General features: G+C 33.3%; 1 protein-coding gene and 1 non-coding gene across 5 annotated transcripts in view; both read left to right on the plus strand.

The window, feature by feature from the left end:
• The window catches only part of NETO1 (neuropilin and tolloid like 1), a 78,782-nt gene extending 56,428 nt beyond the window's left edge, over positions 1–22,354 (plus strand). Inside the window, exons 9-12 of one of the 4 annotated variants that reach the window (XR_012054064.1) lie at positions 2,062–2,620; positions 3,736–3,810; positions 9,433–17,034; positions 18,263–22,354. Coding sequence is in view for 3 of the 4 variants with exons in the window: in XM_072924467.1 (XP_072780568.1) it covers positions 2,062–2,620; positions 3,736–3,796 (620 nt within the window). In the remaining variant the exon portion in view is untranslated. Of the gene's footprint in view, positions 1–2,061; positions 2,621–3,735; positions 3,811–4,585; positions 5,557–9,432 lie in introns of those variants that run through there. The other 3 variants (XM_072924467.1, XM_030265910.4, XM_030265909.4) reach the window with 3 other exon arrangements.
• On the plus strand, positions 20,201–20,289 carry MIR1803 (microRNA mir-1803). The gene has a single exon (NR_048971.1). It is a non-coding gene; the product is annotated as a microRNA mir-1803 (primary transcript).
• Positions 22,355–23,366: the final 1,012 nt, after the last annotated feature.

The raw sequence follows: 23,366 nt of genomic DNA on the forward strand, positions 1-23,366 counted from the left end.
ATTTGGTCTCTGCTTTCCATACAATTTAAAGTATAATTAAATGGATATTTTGGTTCCTTTGCCATAGTTACCTTGGTAGTGGAGTAAATATAAGTAGCAGATATCTTTTAGCTGCATGATATGCCCATATAGCCCAGGTAGTCTCATAAAGGAAAGTAGAATTAACACTGTAAGAGAACCTATAATCAAGTGAAATTGAAGTGCAAGGAACAGGCTTGTAAATATTAAATCTGGAAATCAGATATAATATTTATTTCATAGGCAGGTGGTGATGTATCCTACCCATGTACTGACAATGTTTTCTAAATATTATTGTGGTTCTGTTACAAAAACCAAACTAACAAGCCCCAAAATAGTATCCGTGTCGTCTTCAGGGAAGAGCTTGACAAACTTACATTGCAGGCTAGGAAGACAGTTCACTTCTGTCTTGTACCCCCCTGTCTCCCCCTTACTGCAAATTTGTTCCTGAAAGCATGGGATATGCCAAATTTAGGAACCAATCAAGAAAAAAATTCAGAATGAAGTGGATTAGCAGTCAGCCCATAAGTCTGCTGAAGCCTGTAAAATCCTGACAAGCAGTGCAATAGGGTAAAACAAAAATGAAATCATATATTTCAAAAGAACAGAGCTAAACTGTGGCATAGCATAATATTCTTCAGAGAAACTAAACAGACAATTGGGAAATGGTTATTCATTCTCTTGTTTTTCACAATAGAGGAAAACAGAAAACCTCAATCACTCTTGAATTTCCAGAATGATTTTCGTCTTTTCTCTGTCAAGTATCTTTTATCAGGTCTTGTGCATTTATCCTCTCTTGTTTTTCTGACTGCAAAAAGGAGGTTTGCTGATTCCAGCAAAAATGTTGTTTTCTGCAGTGTTTCTTTTTCTAACTCTGCTTTTTCTCCAGAGTCTGTGTCAGTCAAATAGAGAAATAGAGTGAATCTACAAGCTTAGACAATGATCTACTGAAGAGTTAAGTTTTGGTAACTAGGATATTTTGAAGAGATGAATTTTACCATTTTGGTGCCAATAACTTCAATTTCAAAGGCTTTTTCTTAGATCCTTTTATATGTTTTAGGTTGCCAGGAAAAATTACACTAAACTGGGTGTTGAAACTTAACCACAGTTGTCTTGCTATGCCTGAGAGAGACTGATGCAAACACTTTCAACTTGAATTTCTACAAGGCTCAGTCACCATATTGTGTCTGCAGCCTTGGGAAAGCCAATCACAGACAGAGATGCACAAGATGTGGGGGAAACTATTTTTATTTTATTATTTTACAGCATTTTTCTGCTTTATTCACAACACAGAATTTGCTGACTAATTTATTAGAGGCTCCTGAGTAAAGGGTAGTAGGTATGATCAGCTTTTGGATTTTTATGGCTGTTTAGAAAGGTTTTGGTAATTAATAGGGGGAAAAAAAAGCAGAAATATCTTGCAGAAATTTGTGGTTTTTTCCTTTCTGAAATCTAAATTTTAATAACTTTTCTGTTTTCTCCTGATTTAGCTTTTCCATTGAATGCTGTCGAAATTCCCACTCAGCTAACAAATACTAGATCTTAAATCCTGTAAAATCTTGTTCTTTCATAGGACCTAATGTCCTAGCTGCATATATTTACTTGGAGAGAGAGAAAATAATGAAGTGAACATCTGTAAAAGTCTTAGGGGCTTTAGCAGCCAAATGGAGTTCAGAGGTGACACTGAAGCCATCTGCTTGTTATGGTCATCGTTTTTTATAAAAAAATAAAATAATTATTTTGTTTAATTAAACTTGCAATATACCCTGAATAAATAAGTTTCCAAGCAAATAGGCACACAAATGATTTGTGTGTTGCTTCTTTGTCTTTCACAAATATCTGATTTCTTCCTCTTTTCTTTTTGTTGGTGAGATTGATTAAGTGAACTCAGAAATAGACTGAACCTTGTAGTAATCTGTGAACCCATCATAGCTGTTTTTAGTTTTGAACTGCAATTAATGCTGTGCTTGTTTGTTTTTTTGTTTTTGTTTTTGTTTTGTTTTTTGTTTTGTTTTGTCTTTTTTTTTTTCCCCTGTCTCACAGAAAAAAGAAAAGCAAACCTATTGGACCAACTTACCAATACCAGTGGGACTATAATTGGGGTGACTTCTTGCATTGTGATCATCCTCATTGTTATCTCTATTATAGTACAGATCAAGCAGCCTCGTAAAAAATTTGTCCAAAGGAAAACAGACTTTGATCAAACAGTATTCCAGGAGGTGTTTGAGCCTCCTCATTATGAATTATGCACTCTTAGAGGGACGGGGACTACAGCTGACCTTGCTGACGTGGCAGATGACTTTGAAAATTATCATAAACTGCGGAGATCCTCTTCAAAATGCATTCATGACCATCACTGTGGATCACAAATGTCTAGTATTAAGGGCAGTCGTAGTAACCTCAGCACAAGAGATGCTTCTGTCTTGACAGAAATACAACCCCAGCCTGTAAAACCACTTGTTCAGCCCATGAACAGGAGAAATATCCTTGTCATGAAGCATAGCTACTCACAAGATGCTGCTGATGCGTGCGAGATAGACGAAATTGAAGAGGTGCCAACCACAAGTCACAGGCTGTCCAGACATGATAAAGCTGTTCAGCGGTCAGTATCAATAGATTTTTGATGAAGACTATCGTGTAAGGACTTGATTGCCCAAACATATTCACTCGTTGTTCAGTAAAGACATATTTTATTTCTTCTTTATTTATTCTTTAAATTTCTGTTTCCTGATAGCACATGCCATTACGTTACCTCTTTTCCTGTCTCTCTTTCTTGTTTCTGCTCCTTTTTCCTGAGGGATCTTGTATTTCTGTTTTACTTTTCAAATTTCTTTCTTTCTTTTTCTTTTACTGCTTTACATATATCCACATGAATACACACATAGGTCAACCGAGAACAGGTGCAATTTTTATAAACCAAAGAAGATTGTGTGAATTTAGATTTTTACAATAGCTGCATACATGCGGTTTCTTTGTAACAGAGGTGGCCTTGAATATCATCCACTGTTGGTCTAACCATCTCTAAATAAATGATACATATATCTATTTTGATGCATGACACAAAAATGAGGAACAGAGTCCTGGGGTTAGGAAACCACTTTCCTCATGGAACATTACCTTTTATATAATGCATGGCGCTATTTCCAAAACTTTACTATATCTCTTCCATTATTGATCACAGTGTTTTGGTTTGTCAAATATGACAACATAATAAACACATATATATTTATATATAAAAATGACTTTAAAGCTAATATTTCTTATCAATAAAAAATAAAAATCAAGAATAATATTTTTAATAAAAGAGCTATTTCTTCTGTATATTGCACTTTGAGTCACTGTAAATATGATTAAAAGTTTACAAGTAAAAGAAAAAGAAAACTAAAAACTTTATGAACAATTTATTTGAAAAAGAACACATAACCCTTCTTTTAATATATTTGTGCTTTCTCTTGCATGCATTATTTATGCATTTCTTGTTATTGCTTACATGACCTCCATATTTTCTTTGCACATTAAGGCAATTCTTTCTCTTAAAAAAAAAAAAAAGTTATTTTGTCATTTTAATCCAATTGCATGTCTATGTAAATTACTTCATGAATATCAAACAGATTATCAAAGTGTACTGTTTATAAAGTATCTATATGCATATATTTCTTTTTTTCTATGAAAAAGAACTTTTCTATTATTTTGAATGAAATAGCCATAACATTCCAGGTTCTGCCTCATTGGGTCTCTAAGCAAACATGAGTCTGAGTACAACACAACTAGGGTCTAAGAGAAAAACCTGAGGTAAGTAAACATACCTATACAGCAATTGAACCATCTGTTGCTTTCCCTTTTATTTGTTATATTGCTAAAAAGCATATTAGGTCTCAAACTTTATGTCATCTTGTGCAGAAATGGGTTTGAATGTTAAAAAAATGAAAGCCAGATGATCACTTTAGCATTGCAAACTAAGCAAAATCTGTCAATTCCTTATTCTTGACAGAATTACAGTCAGCCCATAGCAAAAACTATCTTCATTCCAACTGCATTATTAAGTTGTGCTTTGCATGACTCTTGCATTTCATTTGCTTATGTATTAATTACTATTTACGGAAATAAAAGTTAGAGCCCCAGCATGTGAAATAGAATGTAATATCTGGCAATTTAATTCAAATCAGTAAGATGTGGAACTATGTGTTTTCATTTAATTATTTTTCATCCAGTCTTGTGAAGTGTTGGGGAAAGAGTGTGTGTCAGTATTGATAAATTTAATATTCTGTAGCACTAGGATTAATGTTTTCAAATTAAACATACTTTTTGGAGTATTTACCGAGACTTTTCATTTTGCATAATTTTTATCAGCAATTAATAAACATAATCTCAGATATTTATATTGGATTTATAGATAGCTGCTAGTCTATCAGTTTATATATGTGTATATATAAGCATAGATATGTGTATATACATTTTTATGTGTATATATTTATAAAGCAATTTTACAGTGAAATAATCCATTGATGGTTTTATTGCCTGGAGATAGTTTAAGTAAATATTTTTCTGCTTTTTTTTTTTTCCTCAGAGAGAACATATTTTAACTTAGTTTTAATTTCAGACAATTATTCATGCAGTCATGCAAACTCTGGATGGAAGAATCTATAATGAACTATCTCAACTCTCTGAAAGAGAGTGGACAATTGTCTAATTTAATTTAATTGCCTTTATGCAAACCTAAGGAGTATAGACATATCTTACTTCCTTGTCAAGACATTCCCATTGCACAAAAATATATTTCTCTTGTAATTTGTTTTCTGGCCACAAAGTGCTTCTTAGTGTTTGGAAATTTGTTGAAAACTTAAGGAACAGATTAGTTATTGAGACTGTCCTTTTATTTATTTTAATTTTTTTAAGTCATAGTTTTCTTTAAGTTGACCTTTTATGTCTGTTATTTACTTGTATGTTGTGTGATATGTAGAAGAAGATTTACATTGAACTTTTGTTATATGTACGTTGTTTTCATTATATAGACTGCTTGAGAATAGTGCGCTCCTGGGTGATTTTGAACATGCTACAATGAAATATGAAACTATCGTCCTTGGAAACACCAGCTAGAGGTTTTATGGACTCTGACCAGCTATTCTCTTATCATGAAATAATTCAGCAGTGTTGAGTAAAATTACTAGAAGGCAATAAGACTTTGGTTATTATGCTTATCAGTCATTTCTCTTTTTGTTTTTCTCTCTTCTTTTTTTTGCAAGTAAAATTCCCAATTTCAGGAACAATTTATTGAAATCAGGTATTTAGCCATTCATAATCACTTCAATAGAAACGTTTGTTGGATAAGCATCTAGCAATATGACTGAATTTGACATTGAGAAATTAATCTGCATGAATGTTACTGAATATTTGAGTTGGCAAAAATCCCTTTATTAGATACATTGTAAAAAGCATGCATTCACAGTTATTGCTGTTACTGTTCCATTTCTGTGTCATATGCTTGCTACTTGTAACTTTTATAAAAAAATACATAAAACAATGTATAATAATTTTGTACCTTGAATTTAATGCAATGTTTTCTTTTACCTAATTTACCAATTCTGTGTAATTCAGGAGATTAAGGTCAAAATGTAGTTTCTAGGATTTTGAAACACCGATATAGCAGAGAATCAACTGCCTCTCATCCCTCAATTACCCAACAGATCTTAATTTTTTAAGATTTAAATGAATTCATAACGGGTTGATCACCTAATTTCAATTAAAAGGTTTGTGATAATCTATGTATTCCATTCTGTACTCTTAACTAATTTATTTCCATGGCAATAGTTAGGAAGTTTACTTCTGTCCAGGAGAGTAGCAGATTTTTTTTGTTACACAAATCTTATGGTTCCAACTTTAGAAATACAGACATAAACCCTTTCCTAATGCAAGATAAAAATATGTTTGTAATTCAAGCTGTAAATATTAATGACCAATACCAAAATCAAATTTGAGAGGTTAAATTTTCAAGGAATTACTATAGGTTGAAGAGCCACTATTTTGTAAAGTTGAAAGCCTCCTCATTTAAGAACTCAATAACCATGCATAAAATCACAGTTTCATTATCTATTTGAAGTGTATCTTTCACGTTCTCTCCCAAAACAAATTTCTGCTCCTTCTGAATTATCTTGTGTCATTCATGGTAGTTAGGTTTTTCTGCAGAAAATGTTGCTAGATTTATTAGAAAAAGTGTAAATAATTCCATCTATGTTCCTAAACTATAAGAAACATGAGAAAAAAGAAAAACTAAAAGACTGACATAAAAATAGAAGGTGATCTATATGAGCTATTTAAATATATAATATATAATTTGCATAATTAAAAATACAGAAAATCTAAATTCTACAACTGTGACATAATAGTGACTTGATGAGGAGGGTTACAGGTATTTGACTACTTTTATAATTACAATGTATTTTACAACTATTTCTTTTTAGCCTGAATAATTTGTTTGTTTTCACATATTAGCTGCAGAAGCAGTCCTCTATCTTCTGCAGTCATTGAGAGTCATTGAGCCATCCCTCAGTTACATGGGTTTGCAGTATGCACTAAAAGTTCATTTCCAGATCAGGAGCTCTTCACAAGTTCATGTGATTTATGACTGTTTTTTTCTTTAACCTTTCCAAGTCCTAGCTCATCATCCTTTTTTTAAGTAGATGTTAAGATATTTGCCACATCCATGCTTAAAATGGATGCACCCATGCATCCCTTATAAAATGAAGGAAGAATTCAAGATTTGCTAAATTAAATGTATACACATGCAGACACTTGTATGTATATTTATAGATATTTAGTATTGGATATAGTGTATAAAATAAGGAAAAATCTAAATATAAATTTAGCTTTGAATGAATTATATTTTTCACACAGAAAAATGCTGAACTTGTTAAAGTCACTGTAAAATTATAACTAAGTGCCTAAATCCCACTGTAACATGGAGTTTGACCAGTCCCTCCTAGAAAATACATAATAAAACTAATTTTAAGATTTTTCCAGTGAAGTGTTAACTGAAAGAACTGAACTTGAGAAGACATGGATATTAATAATTATACTGCATGCACATCCTTGTTTTCTTTTAAAAATGTCTAATTGTGTCACAGAGAAAGGATGGAGAAACATAAAATGCTGTGTAAACTGAACAAGTCAAGCAAAGTGAGTATGTAAATGCTTGATCCTGGAAACTCCTTTAGAAACATAGTGCCTAAGATCTAGGTATACCCTTAAACAAAAAATATTGTAATTACAAAATACAGGTATAGTGGAGTAACAGGGTCAAATTGTATCTATTAAAATATTTTTAACAAATAGTTCAAACACAGATAAAATACTATAATTTAAATATTTAATTTCAAGTAATTGAATTCTTTGTACAGTCAGTGTGAATAATAACCTAGTCTACTATACCACAAACAATAAAGATAATATTTGCTTCTTATCACATATAGATCTTAATGTGATCTATGAAACTCAAAGTATTAGAAAGCAGTTTTCCTTTTCTATCAGTATTTTTAATTACTATGAATCCGCATGTTTAAAACCAGAAGGAAGTTCAAACAAGCTTTAAATTTTATGGAAACGAAGTTTGGGTTAAATTTAGGCAGCTGTATGTGTTAATATTGTACAAAACAGTAAATTACTGATTAGCTGAGCTGCTAGTCCTAGCTTCATGCATTTTAGCTCATGTTTGCTGTATATCTACTAGATAATTTTTTGTTTGGTGCAATGAGGGTGATTTACAGCTATGTTGACATTATAGTTATTTCTTACATACTTTTTAAAAATGAGGTTTTGTTATCATAGTGCATTGAAATATTATTTATAGTTTTGTGGTCATTTTATTTTTTCCCTCCATAAATGTAGTATGATGGATATACTTTTATTTTTTCACAATAGTTGAACAGCCACACTCAACCTTTTTTCTCTGCTCTGGGAAATATGGCCTTTGCAATTTACCAAGGACTCTCTGCAGCATCATTTAAAAAACTCAGAAAGTTCATATTGTAAATCATCCTTATTTAAACTTTTTCTGTCTTCACAGTTCTAAAAACAGGTTGGGGAAAAAAAGTCTCTGATAAATGTTAGCATCTTATCCTTCAATTTTTCTCAAATTTTATGCTGGAGATATTATCTTGAACCTATAAACAATGTAGCCTGTGAGAGGGAATAAGAGAAAGTAGGAAGGTTTCTTGTTAAAGAGAAATTGTTAGCCCCCACACCCTCCCACACCCCTCAAAAAAATTAGACAAAGAAAAGAAACACAGAAAGGTAGTATAATTAGAAGAAGAATATAAAGGACTTTTGCTAATACCTATTCCCAAATTTGCAAACATTTTTATGACTGATAATTTCTTTAACCACCAAATAAAAGCATTCTGTTCATGTCCAGCCTTGAAAGACAGGATACTTCCCAGAACACTGTCCTACAAACAAATTTTTTTTGTGTGTGTGTCTTTTGCTTTATGTGTGAATCTCCCTGATACCACAAAGATATTTCAGCTGAGGGAGCACAGCTGAAGTACTAAGGCATATACAAAAGACAAAAGCTGCACCATTCAAAACTGTTTTGAAGATAGAAGTCTATATCTGATCTGAAAATATCTCCTTATTTGTGGCTCAGCACTTGATGTGAAGTCTTACATTCACAACTCCACTGCTCATCATCATTACCTTAGGATCATCTCTCTTTACTCTTTGATGATCACTTTACATCTTTATCACTTGCTGCTTTTCATTTCTGTCCACAGTGAGTTTAGTTTGAGTATAGCTCTGTTCCTGTCTCACCTCAAAATTCCCTGAAAATGCTGAATTCCTACCAGCTCCCTGCCTTTGTGTTACCCTTGAATCCACCACCTCTTTCCCACCTGTCATTTTAGAGACGTCTTGATCATACCTTGCCTATAAATGGCAAAATGAAAACCTGAGATCTCAGCATATCCTAATCATTCTCAATTTATATAAAACAAGAAAAGCTGTGAAGGTGCACTGGAATGGACAGGAGGATGGGCTCATTAGGGAATATTGGGCATACTGGGTCTGTGTTTTAATGACTGTGTATCTGTGTTGTCTGGGCTGTCTACCTCCATGTGTTGGCATGAACGCTCCTGTGATATCCATACCTCAGTGTTCATCCACCATTCTAATTCTCCCAGTTTACACCATTGTCAAACCATGTCCAGCACTTCTAAGTTTTCTTCTGTGCTGCATTTATATTAGTATGTATCTCCACACAACAAAAATTCTTGTCCTAGCCTCCTTCACATACCTATTAAAACAGTGCACAGCCTGGCAAACACCTGCCAATGGTGTGGCAGATGTAAGGTAAGAACAGCAAGGTAAGAACATCACCCACCAGAAGAAGCAGGATTTGCTGCTTCCATCCATTTTCTTTCCCAGGAAAAGGAATTGTGCTGATCCACAATCTCCAAGCAAGGTCAATATGGGAAAAAAATGGAAGCTGCTCTCTCCTTTAATCAATGAATCCTAACTGGGAGAAGAGACAAATTAAGAAGCCCATGATGAAAAAGGGAAAGAACAAGACTGCTTAGATTTCTTTACCAAAGTAACAGTCCCGACCAACACTCTGCAGCATCATTTCATCTCTTCATTCTTAGTTAAAGGAAAACTGTAGTTGAAACCTTCCTCGTCCCAAGGAGAAGGATGCTACAACTGTGAGTACCAATTCTATTCAGACCTCTGGATGGACTTAAAAACTTCTTGCATAAATGTAGGCAGACAAGGACTTACTGGGCATATGAGGGTAGTATTGTGCTGCTACATGCAGCCTCTGTAACATCTAGTTGTTTAGATCTTTTAAGTTTTCATTCTTCAGTCAGTCCTCCAGAAAGGTACATAATAGACAGACTTAACAACTTTTAAAAATGGTGGCTTTACAAGAAAGAAATCACTTGGTATTTAGTTTAGTTGGATGTGAAAATACCTGTGGTTCTTGCTGCAGCTATTGTGAAAAAAAATGCTTTTTTTTGCAGAGATGCTAGATAAATGTTATGCTGGTTAAATGAACCATTCAGTTGGATCAACTGCATCACTAAATGAAAACACCTTTCATCTGAGATTTTACTTGTAAAACTGCAGTGCCTGATTCACGCTTTAGTCACATCCTCCTTCTAGAGCCTGCTTTTTTTCTGAGTTCAGTGAAGGTTTTAGTTAGGAAAAATCAGTTTGTTGTAAGTGAGTGATTTCCACCATCTTTAATGAAGCCAAAAATATTATTTTTACTGGGGAAGGAGAGTTTCATTCTCATTTGTCAGTGCTAGAGGAGTTTTCAACACAAGTTTTCTACTTTTTCCCTTTGTTTAAAAATCAGCAATTTAAAGAAAATTCAATGCTCTATACTTAGGTGATCCATGTAAATTTGAAAAGAGAAGTAAAACAATGAAAGAGAACACTAGAAATCTAAAGTGAGCATATTTTCCCAATGATCAAAGCAACAATAATATTTTCAGAAGTTACAGTTGAACCCTTGGTTATTACACAAGCCCAATCCTAGACTTCATTTTTAAAATAAATTTCATATTATCATAAGAGAAAGTTCAGCTCAGGAATATGAGTGATTTTATATTTTTATACAATTTAAAAATTCAAATTTAACATTTAAAAATCTGTAAGGTGCTGACATCCTTTAAGCACAGCTGATTTTGCTGATCAGAAAGAATTACTGTCTCTTTTTTTTTCAGAGACAAGCCTCTGCATTTTGAGTTTTCCTTGCCAAATGGAAGACATTTTTAATTTCTTTCCAACATTTTCACTCCCACATTCTACTGACTAGTTTTGGTGCAGAAAACACCCATGGGGTGATTTTGTTTGATATTCTGAGCATATCTGGCACCACTTTAGTAATGAAACACTACATTACAGCTCTGCCTGCAGGAATAATTTCTTCAACTGTTATCTAAGTTTCATGGCCAAGATCCAGGCCCAGAGACTTGTGCTGTCATTTGAGAATAACTTCAGTGACATAAAGTATCTTGTTAGCTTTTAGTATCTTGGTAAAAAGTTTACACTAATCTAGGCAAATATTATTTCACTAGAAATAATTTAAATCCTACATTTTGAAAATGTCAACATGACATCTCCATGTGTTAATATCACCATCTCTTTGATGATTGAAAAAGAGAGTGATGTTAACATGGAAAACTTAGAGTTCATAGCAGAAGGCAGCAAGGATTTTGTGACATTTTTATTAAATATACTACAATTTTCAGACTTGGGATTTTTTTTCCTTTAACTCAGCTAGAATTCTTAGTTTTACTCCTCCCTTTTGTGATACAAACTTTGTAGCCTTCATGTGACTATCAGAGTAGCATCTCTTTTGCAATTCAGGAGCTTACAGGGACTCAAAAAGAAAAAATATTTCCTGTGCTGGCATATAGTATACAGATTTATAAAAAGTCTATCAAATGTCATTAGAGTTTATCTGGATCACAGTGTGCTGCTAAAAATTATTAGATTACAGATGCATAAAAATTAAAATAGGCGATTACTCTGGAAGTTCTGCACAACTTTGGTTTTCTAGGATTTTATTATTCAATTGGATTTGATCAAAAGAGAAATCTCAACAGGCATAAACTTTTATGGAAATCTCAAGAGGGATATAAATTTTATACAGCATCAACTTTTAAACACACATTGGAATTTATGGAGTAAAAAGTAAGAGAACATTTAGAAACTTTTTTAATGCTTTCAGAAAATGAGTGCTTCTTCTGTCTCAGAATTAATCAAACAGATTTTCAAGAAGCTCCTTTCTATACAATCTGTGCATAGTGATGAACAATCCATTTAAATGGGAGGTATAAGATGCAATATTTAAGAAGGAACAGAAGTAGATCATGGTAGTGAAAGTGTTCAGAAGTATGGTGTGTGATTCTGAACCTATTAAATACACCTTGAAATACTGCAAAATTTTAGTCCCTCTGGTTTCCTTACTGTAAGGCATATGATTTAAAACTGTGACATACCGAGGGCATAATAGCCAATTAATTAAATTGGAAATTAATTAAATAGGAAATTTCTCTCTCAGAGCTCCTGAATCAGAATCTTGTCATCCAGCCTCTGAGGCTCAGCACCCTCTGCTGAGCTGATAATTCAGAAGGCTCTTTGTGACAGACCTCTTGTTGTTTTTGTTAGGACTACAAAACCCACCTCCAGATACGACGGTAATACAGAAGTTAGTGGGTGATGAAAAATTTGCTTCAATTAACCTTTAACTATGTAGCTGTATTGCCTTTTATTTGTCTTTACATTTTACCAAATTAAAGTAGAAGTTAGAGGGTAGCTAATTTAATTTAAAATATGTTCTATCACTCTGCCTGGATTTTCTTTATCATTCTTGAAACGTCTTTGCTGATAAACACCTATCAAATGTTTCTTATTTTATGCCATGGCTCAGACATTTAACTTGAGAATGAAGTTCTGAAGATTTAAATTTTGTTATCTTACCTCACCCCTTGGCATTTATTAACATTTCAAAGCTCTCCAGCCTCTCAGGATCTGCTATCCAGTTTGAAGCTGACTTTTGTCAGTGCTGAATACCAGCCGCGTCAGAAGAAAGAAGAAAAACTTTTCATCACCAGATTATTAATCCATTTTCTCAATGAGAAGAACAATCTGAGTACTAGAGCCACGTGGTGCCTTCTACTGCTAGGTGGGAAAAAAACCCCAACATTTCAATTCATGGGTTGTATTTTTGCTATGTGAAAACAGTCCTTGTCTTCAATTTCAAAGCTTATTGACGAGAAAGTAGAAATCAAAGGAGGACGATGAGGAAAAAATATAAAGCAAAACCCCAGCAGTGGTAAGTAAATACATAATAGTAGACTTGTGCCTAAAATTAATGTACATCATAATATGGAGCAGAGCCACTTCTGTTCCTTTGGAATAATTTGCAAATTCTCTAATGAGTTTATGGAAATTGTTTTTAGACCTGGATCAGGCGTTGTATTCTAACAGTCAATTAATTTGTCTTAATCTATTTCTGATATTTATGGACTCTCTACATTCCTAAATGCTGTTTAAAGGTGTTAGAAACACAGTTCAAACAATTTCCACTACTTCACTTATTTTGTAGGTCATATATAGATCATATACAGATCACAGGAACTACAATATGGAATGCCTGTTGAGCCTAGAAAAGCATATGCATAGCTATGACATCAAGTCAGTACTGTAATCATAGAGCATTGCTTGAAAAATGGGGAAAATACAATGATCTTTTATAATGTCACATTGAACTATGCAATCCACAGAACCCCAGGAAAGAAGATTTTAGAGACAAGGCAGTACAGATCACCTCTAAAAAGCTTTCCTTTGTTCTTTTTCATATGCTGACTTCTACAATAATAGCAAACATTGTGAAGGAGAAAGGGAGAGCAAAGGCATAAAGCAGATTTTTTTTCTTTCATAATAATAGTAATGCTTATCTCTGCATCTACTGCTTGGTTAATGTATTGTTTGGGGAGAATTCAGTGCTGATATAGCCTTTCAATCATAACATGCAAGTATGATGCTTATGCAAGCCTTCTACAAGATTGTTATTGAAGTTTCATAAAATTCATAAATCAAATAAACATGAAATGAGAATATTACATCATTTTACCTTTGTTGGTTTCAGCAGGAAATTCATTCTAGATTAAAAAATCTGTGGAAAGCTCAAGTTTGAACAAAAGTCATTAATCTCTCCCCACTCCAAGTCATGCATATTGTGGAGTTTAATACTGACTAATTTGCTAAAATGTGGTGCTTATGCTGACATATGCTATCAATATTCTGATGTGGCATCACTTAGAATGCATATCTCCCAGGTACATGGATACTCTATTACAAACACAGGAGCTTGTATATCCCCAGAGAGCAATAAGCAGTCATCAGCTTGCTGAAAACTGCAAATGTGCCCATGCTAATGCTTCAAGTATTTGGACTGCTATTACACAAAGAAGCTGGACAGAGAAATACGAAGGAAGGCTTTAAACTATTTCCAGAATATTTTATGCTTGCCATTACAAAATGTATTTCAATTTATTTAAATGCTTATCAGTTTACTTTCTGAAGATGTTATATTCCAGGGGAAAAAAAAGATGCAACTAAAATGTCATGATGTTTAGGAAATATCTGTTCAACCAGCTCATGACTAAGGAAACTCCACCCTAAATTTATTTGTATTTTGTTATTGGTTTCTGTGTCTTTAAATCTCCCTTCATGAATATTAGTCAAAGGTATTTAATGTCTCAAAGCTGAATCTTGGTTGAAATCTTGTGTAGTTTAACCTTTTCTGGCTTAAGCACAACAGAAACCAAAGGAAAGATAGGTACTTGTCATTTCCTCAAGCCTCTGCCACTGCAAGGAGAGTTGAGAAGGAAACAGCCTTATCTGAAAAACTTTAAAAGTTTTTAGACTCTTCAGCCCATCAGAAACAAAAGTCCCACTGCTGTAAAAGGGTGTCTTTTTCTGTCATAAAAAAAAAAAAATTAAAAAAAAAAAAAACCAAAACATGAGAGGCAGATTAAGGCTGTCTGACATTCTTCTAATTTATTAGTAGGTGGTTGTTCATCTGCATTAATTTTCATGAAACTCTGAAACTGATCCAGAAAGTTTCAAGCTTAGCCTGCCACATGAAAGAAAATGGCATCTAACCAGTGGTCCAAGGAATGGGACTCCTCTTTACTCCTTTCACTTTCCCTATTAATCTAATGAATGTTTACCTTTAAAAAGAGAAGGAATAATTCTTACATGAGTAATTTAACAGAGAACTTTGCAAGAACAACTACAGTGCCGTGCTTACAGGCAATTAGTTTTAAAATAGTTTCCATTAAGCTGAATTCACAGCTTCAGGTAACAGTATCTGAAACCTTCCAGCTGAAGGCAGTCTCTGATATTGGTTCTGTCTTTCCATGTTTCAATTCTGCTGTTCCAGTAGAATTTGGGAACTCCTTCTGAGGGCTGGAAGCAAATTCCTACAGAAGAAGAGATGCTTCACAACATATGCCTTACACAGCAGCCACCCCTCCTCTCAGCGCAGTCACTCTCACAGATGACCCAGGTCACAGGGGTGGCAGTAACAAGTAGCAGCTGGAGGAAAAAGAGCCTGAAGGGGTGTTGGATAAGGGAAACTGAGGTCTTTTTCTAGTGTATTATTGGTGCTACTTCACCAGTAACAACTGATAAGTCATCTTGAGTTTGCAAGTAAAAGGGAGAGAAATTTTCCTTTGTCGGCTCTTCCTTATGTGAACTTGCACCTTATCTGAGCTTACAGCAAACGCTAACTGGCAGAGGGGATTAAAAACACAGGGGTCTTTTCCTATCAACTAATTTTGCATTTTCACTTATTTTTGAGAGGACAGCTTCATATTTTTTGTGTTTAAATAGATCTACCTTGTCTCCAAGGTTTTAAACACCTCAGGTTTTAGTGCAGGACAAGTTTTAAAGACATCAGTAGAGTAGTCAGTTCTACTGCAAAGCTCAGTGTTCAGTATTGTTGTTTAAATGAATTCATAGTCAAACATACTCGCCTCATGAATACTTATTTCTTTTGATCCAGGTCAAAACAAACTCAATTGACTGCCTCTGTGATGAATTTCAATAAATCTTTCTTATTTCTTTTTCCTAAAATGGGAAGATGAAGGGAAGAAGGAAGCATATTTTATCTGAAGTCAGTTTCTAATTCAATTAGAGCTTCATCTTGGCCCCATTGAACTCACTGGGCTTTTTGCCACTGAATTTAATAAAGTTAGATTCAGACTCATAACATGCAGTTTCTTATTTCTTCCAGATAACCAATTAAAATATTAAATATCTCAGGGTGAACGTTTGCTTCTTGTCCACATTTTCTTTGATATTGTGTTATTGCTTTTTCTTCTGTCCTTTTGTAACTTTTAATTAAGGGTTCCTTTGTGTGTAGGTAAAGGGAAGCTGCTTTCTTTTAAAACTTTTCAGGATATGCTTTAGTTTTGATCGTTTATAAAAAGAGAAAAAAGTAGGAATATTATTTTTTTCTTCTAGTGGAGGTTTAATCTACCAAATGTGCTCGCTTGAGGATGAACTGGGAAATGAGATTATGAATAAGGGGTATGAGAACAAACATACACTTTCTCTCTCTCCTCTTTTAATTTAAAAAAGAAAAAAAGGAAAAGAATGTATTTAGTTATTAAGAATCCTTGTTCATCACTCTCTCCAGAAAAAATAAACTTCCTTTATATTTAACAAAATGTCCATTGTGAAAACAAGATTATTACTTCTGATAGTTGGATTAATTTCTGAACCCTCATTATATTTATCCATTCATTCTTTTTAAATCTATCAGGTCAGTGCTAACATCAGGGACAACTGAAGAAAAGACCTTTTGATCCAATTTGTGTCATTGGTTGTTATCCCTGACAATACAGGTAAAAGGAATGTGATACCAGAGTCTAAAGATTCAGATAAGAACTTGAAGCAGAAGATGTGGGCAAAGCAGCACCTCTAAAACGTTCTTGAATGTTGGTCTATTCTTATACAAAGAAGGAAGCTCTTTCAGTGATGGAGAGAAGAAAGGAAAGAGAAAGGGGATGAGGAGGCTGAGGGGAGATCCCATTGCTCTCTAAAACTACCTGAAAGGAGATTGTGGTGAGGTGGGAGTCAGTCACTTCTGTCATTTTTTAGTAAAAAGAATGTGAAAAGTTGTACCAGGGAGAGTTCAAATTAGATGTTAGAAAAATGTTTATCACTGAGAATGGTGATTAACCATTGAAATAGGATGTCCAGGGAGGTTGTGGAGTCACCCTCTCTGGAAGTGCTCCAGGTTTCTCACTCAGGGATATGGTTAAAGGGTGATTATGGTGGTGCAAGGCTGATGGCTGGATTAGATGATCCTGAAAGTTTCTTACAAAATGCATGATTCTGTGTGACTCTGGCTTGATTTTCTTTCAGATTTGTTCTGGTGACCATGAACTTGTTGGGTGGTAGAGTATGTACCAGTAGCACTGCCTGGTTAATACTAGAACAAAGGTATATTACCCTCCATTTGAGCAAATATTTGAAAATCCTAACCTTGCTCTAAGTAAAGATTTTGCACTACAGGTATTGATTTGGGCCTTATGTGCAACGCCAAAAATATGCTAGTTATCACTTTTCTGTGTTCATTCACACAGCATATTGGTATATGCGAGATGGAAACTGAATGCTTTTCTAGAGCATCTGAAATTAAGTAAAATTTAAATTTTTACTTGGGTTTAATAACAGCAGGGAACTAGAAGGGGAGAAAGTAAAATCCCATCCAAACTCTTGATGTGCCATGTCAGTAAAACATTTCTAATTGTGTAATTAAATCTACTTTTTTACTTTAAAACCTAAATTACAGAGTGTAGGGTGTTAGATGCATGAGGGCAATTCCCAATCCTTGTAAGAATTAAACTATTGGTGACTTACAAGGTTTTCTAATGACAAAACTGTCTTTGCAATTCATTATTGCCTTGGTTATTGATTTATCTAGGTCTCTAAGGAATATTACAGACTGATCTGAAATGTCTGTGTCATGTATATTGAAAAGACTTAAAACTGCTGAAAACAACCTATTTGATGTCTGAATAACTTTGTCTAATTGTTTATTTTAACACTAGCTTAAAGGATATGGTGGATGTTATCATGTCATTAACTTTTCCCTCCGAGGGTTCTTGAGTGTTTTTCTGCACACTTTATGTTCCTTGCTCTTAATGTAGTAAGGGAAAGAAAGAATTTTTCTCAATTCAGCCTTTTGCTGTGAATACCTCTCCAGTAAAGCCTTTCATCTTGACTTATATTTCTTCTTTTGTCTGAAAATCAACGTGCAGTCTTTTCTATGCACTGTTCATACTGGACAGCTTCCAGGGTTTGAAATCGTGCCAATGTCACTGTAAGACAGGAATGTAATATTTGTTTAGTTAAATCAAATGGGAACCACAGATCAAGATATTATTTATATTCCAATGGCACAGGCTAATTTTAGTAGCCGAGCTATATATGTGTCAAGGAAGCAGTTGCTAAACCTTGCTTAAAGAGCTTTGATGTCTGTTGATCTTGCTGGTTGCAGCCATACCTTTCATCTGAAAGTGATAAATGACAAATTAAAAACCACATAAAAGCAAATTAAAGCCTTTTATTTAAACAAATAGATGGGAAACCATTTTGTCTATATTAGCTCCAGAAAACATAATTTAAATGTCATTAATTTTCTCCTTTTTATTTTCATTTGATCCAGGTGGTGGGGTGCTTTCTTTTTCTCTTTCAGACTATGACTCGGATAAAACAATGTTGAATAAAATTAATTTCAACAAGAATGAAGGAATGGAACAAAGATAAGTTAAACTTAGAACAGTCCTTGGATTTGTCTAACAGAGTTGCAATTGGGGTAGTTTCTGTGCTACTAAATACTATATCTAAGCTGAAGTAGTGTATTTGGACAGAATTTTTAGATGAGAGAGGAAAAAGGACTTGTTAAGAGAACATGTTAGACTCAAATCAGGTGTTCCTTGATGTTGGTCATGATTATGTGAGTTTCAGATATCATTAAAGTTACCTTGTTATACAAGAAAATTTTCCTTTGATAGAAACTGGCAAGATTTGAAAAATTAAATTATTATTTTGCAGCAAAGTAATAAGATGACTATTTTTTAATTCATCAAGGCAAAGAAAGAGATAAAAATGACATCATTTAATTATACTATTCAGATATTTTGGAGGGAAATACATGAGTCCATGATGATTCATACCATATATCCTAAAATGAATTTTTTTGTATTTTGGGAGAGTCCTTGGCTGAGCAAGTATTTATTTATATATGTATTTATGTATATGCAAAATAAACCTATTCCTCTGGAAAACTGCCATATTTTGATGTGAAGATTTAAGATCTCCTTCCTTTATCTCTAAAATTAATGAGTATAAGAATTGTCAGCAGGCTTTTATATTGCTTAAAACTAAATGTGAGTGATCAAATAATATTGCAGAAATGCCTCTGAAAAAAAGAAGTGAAACTCAAAGCACAAAACTTTAATGTGATTCACTAGCTTAGTGGGAGGATGATGGCATGTTTGCAAGAATTTATAGGTCAATGAATGTGCTGATATTTAAATAGCATATACTACTGAAATTATGGCAAATTTCCATTGAATTTTAAAGTATTTTAAAGTAAAGATTTTTAAAGTAGAATATAACTTTAGAGATATCCTTATCATAAGGTACATGGCAACTTGGATGATATTGTTTAGTAGAACAATTAGTAATTGGGTTAAAAAACATGCTTCAACTTTTGAGCTATTCTTGTCAGTATGAATAATCAAGGTAAAATAATAAATAATGCTAATGACAATTTAATGAAATGTGAGTAGTGACTAGCACCAGAGATCTTTTGAAATGGCTGATCTATTCATTACTTTATCAGAAATGCAATTTTTAAACATTAATATAATAAACTGTGTTTGTTTCAGATTTTTATTTTTATAAAAAACGGATCCTAATACAGATGTATTTTATATTTGATTTAACAGAACTATTCTTATTCTATCCACTTATTCTCTGTCTGTCAAAGTTTACACTAGTATAACAGTCACAATTCACAATTTCTATCTGCGAGTTCAGAAAACTTAGTGGTATTGCTGCTATTTGTAATGTCTTTTTGTCACTTTTTATTATTTATGAACTGATGGTGCTTTGTTGTGCAAACTGAGACAACATTTTGAAAACTGTCATGTCTCTCCTTATCTGTTAATTTTTAAAAGTACAGCATATATTTTATTGTGGTGTAATCTTTTAATTTGTTCTTTGTAGTCAGGTTCTACATTGATCTCTCCAAAAACATCAACATGCTTCTATTAATTGGTCAAACCAGAGTCTGCACTGTATTTCTGAAGTGTGCCCTGAAAAACATAAATTTCTTTGGCTCCATTTGCTCTTCCTATTTTCTCATTAGGATGTCCAAGGATTTTCACTGAACTGGTGGGATTGACTACAACCACGAACTGAAAATGCCTCCATTTAAAGTTTTCTTCTCACTGAAAAAGATCACGACTTCATATTTCAAATTCCAAATGGAATTACCATTTAAAGTGAACTTGTTCAGCTGAAATTTCTGGGATCTTAGGCAATCAAGGCTACTGGAAAGACATCCTATTATTAATCCTGAATTAATGAAGAAAATGGACTTAGGGCATGATCCAGAGCCCATTGTAGTCAATGGGAGACTTTTTCCATTGACTTCATCGGGGTTTGGATCAGGCCTTTACTACCTAAAATGAATAAACTCCCAGCAAAATCTGCTAAAGTGGCATCCTTTCCTGAGATCTTAGAAGATAATGAAGACAATAATACTCATACTTCACCCATGACTATGTCTGTATGTGTGGCTCACTGCTCATGAGGAGCACCCAGTGTATCTTAAAAGCAAAGAAAACCCTTACAAGTCTAAGCATTGCTGGTCACATTCAGAATTTTTGGTCTGGGAAGTAGGGATTTATGTTCACAAAATAAATTGTTTAATTACGAGAAACAAAGCTGATACATATCTTAGTTTCCAAGGGAAACAAGATTATTTAAGAGTAAAACTCCCAGAACTCTAGTATGTGAATTTTTGATGTTCAGAAGTAAAAATAATAATGTCAACAGAGACTTTACTTTTTCTGTCACAAAAACTGTAATGATAGTACTTAACCAAATCATCAGTCTAAGAAGAGTGATGATTTTCAAGTTACTATAAAGAATGTCAATGTGGTACAAAATTGAAGGCAACTAAAGGATTCACTTAAAAATAACAAATAGAAGGGATTTGCAAAGTTCTTGTTTAGTAGTGGTTGTTTTGACTTTTTTAGGAAAAAAAATTAAATCTCCCCTAACTCTTGAACCTATTTTCCAAATGAAAAGTTCTAATTAAGTCATGTAAATGTCTGAAATCCTGAATTCCTGATAATAGAGGCAAAGCAATGGCTTCAGGGCTTTTGGCTTCATCATCTTGATTAGTTACATGTCTGACTTGGACCTCTGCAGGACTGTCTCTGTGTCTGAGATGCCTCTAAAGATAATACTTTTGTAGCAGAAATCTTGTCATGTTACTTCAGTTCAATATTGATCTGATTAATTATGTCCCAAAATTACCTCTATCTCTATATCTGTTATGAAAGAAACAAATATGACAACTGAAAAATACATGTATATATTTGGGCACATAATTTGCTTTCTCCTCCATCCTCATGATGCAAACTGAGAACCTTAAAACATTGCAATCAGCAAATTTTTAAAAATCCAGAGATTGAACAGTGAAGTTGTTGATACAGCCTTTGGACTTCCAAAAATCCTTCCTGTAGCAGTAGAGAGGACTTAGACACTGCCAATTGTAATTTTCACAATTTCGAAGCAAATGATTTGCAAAGGGAAGAAGAAAGAGTTTAAAAGATTTTTGCCAGATGTTCAGGGACATCTTAAATTCAGACACCCTAGACACATTCTTCTCCCTTTCCTCCTATGTGAAAGTGCTCATATTTTCCATTTCTTGCCAACACTCTGAAGTGATTGCTGCCTTGTACTTGTAGAAAATTCTGTCAAAATCTGATATTTTTTAACAGACTCTTTTGTTCCTCATTTCTTTCACATAATGACATGCACAGAGAGAAAATTGTTATTTTATGTGGCACCTTTGAAAGAGTTACTTGTAATATTTAGTTAACTTTTTTTTCTTTTAGTCAAAACTAATAAATAAATAATATGGGACAGATTGTTGGTGTTTCTGAGGTAATTCCATAAAGGCAGAGTTTCTTGGTTGACTGAAAGAGAAATGGACATGCTTGAAAATTCTGTTTGGGAGATATAATGATACAGTGAAATTCCTCAGGAATTCTTGCTTTTATATTTAATCCAAATTTCTTTTCCCATTAGAAATTAAATTGATTAATCTTGTTGGTTTACACAAATTTTGGGGAAACATTATTATCAAAGTATGTATTGTAATTTGGATCATTATTTCACTCTATAGTTTGTTTTCTTATAATAAGTTCAATGCCTTACTAGGTGACTCTTGTCATGGTTTGCATCTCCCTTGATTGATATGATCTTATTTGACCCCATTTTTGCAGTTTAAAATGTTGTATAGGTCAAAACTTCTATTTGAACACTGGAAACGTTTACCATTACATTTTCCTAAGTTATATTCTATAAGTCAGATTGATATGACTGTAGATTATAATGCAATTAAACTGTAAATCTCTATATGTAAATTATAGATACAGTTCTGAGGTTGACTTTGGAGTCTGTTTTTTGAAATTTGCTCTTATACTGGATAATTTTTAAATAAATATTAAGCTCATTCTTTTGTATAGTCTCTTCACTTCACTGTATTATTTTCTTTTTGCTAGTTCTTAGACTTCAGCAATAACACTGATTAAAACTATTTATAGATTTCCCTCTGTAATTAATCTGTTTTCCTAACTTGCGAGAGAATGTTTATAATATCCTTCTTTATATACTTGAAAAAAATCTATTATAATACTGCCAAAATATTTTGGAATTGTTTTCCTTTAAGCTCTATAAATTATTTCTGTCATTTATGTTAATATATTTTAATTCAGTAATAATAAGCTAACAAACTGTGAAGGGCACAAACTATAAACCTCTCAAGAGCTTTGGCAAGAAAAGTCAAGAAAAATATGAATGGGGATTTGGAGGATCAGTTCTGTGAGTGATGTTACAAAATAAAGACTTTATAGATGACGAGTTACATCTACAGCTTGAAAAAGAATCTGCATGTGTTTTACAGAGTGTAAATTCAAAGCAACCAAACTACAGGGCTGTCACTAAACTTCCTTTTCAGTTGTCCATTAAGATAAATCCCCTTTTTTCCTTTACTTCTGGTTTGGAGTTTTTTTAAATAATGCAGAAACACTAAATGCAAGAATTCATTCAAGTATGTCACTGTGGTGTGGCAAATTGCATATTATGCTGGTTCAGACAGTGTTCTGCAGAAAATTTATGTGTTATAGCTAGAAATTTTTATTATCTACAGACCATGTAAGACCTTCACTCTTAGAAATCTTTGAAATTATGTTGGCTCTGTAGTTATCTATAAAATTATCACTGTTTCAAATATATCTGGAATTCCTTATTGCTAGATTATCTTTTTAAAATAATGTGTATGCATTAGCTGAGAAGAGAGGTGGAATGGTTGAATATTAGAAAACTATGCTGATGGACAAGGTGGCACAGAAAATTAACTGAAAATTATAGGGAAGTGAATATTTATGTAGGCTTGTCTCATTGATTAAGGTTTATTTACTACTGAAAGACAGAAGCACATAGGAAAATAATTCTTCTCATGTACA

The sequence above is a fragment of the Taeniopygia guttata genome, chromosome 2 (assembly GCF_048771995.1).
Source record: "Taeniopygia guttata chromosome 2, bTaeGut7.mat, whole genome shotgun sequence".
Classification (NCBI taxonomy): Eukaryota; Metazoa; Chordata; class Aves; order Passeriformes; family Estrildidae; genus Taeniopygia; species Taeniopygia guttata.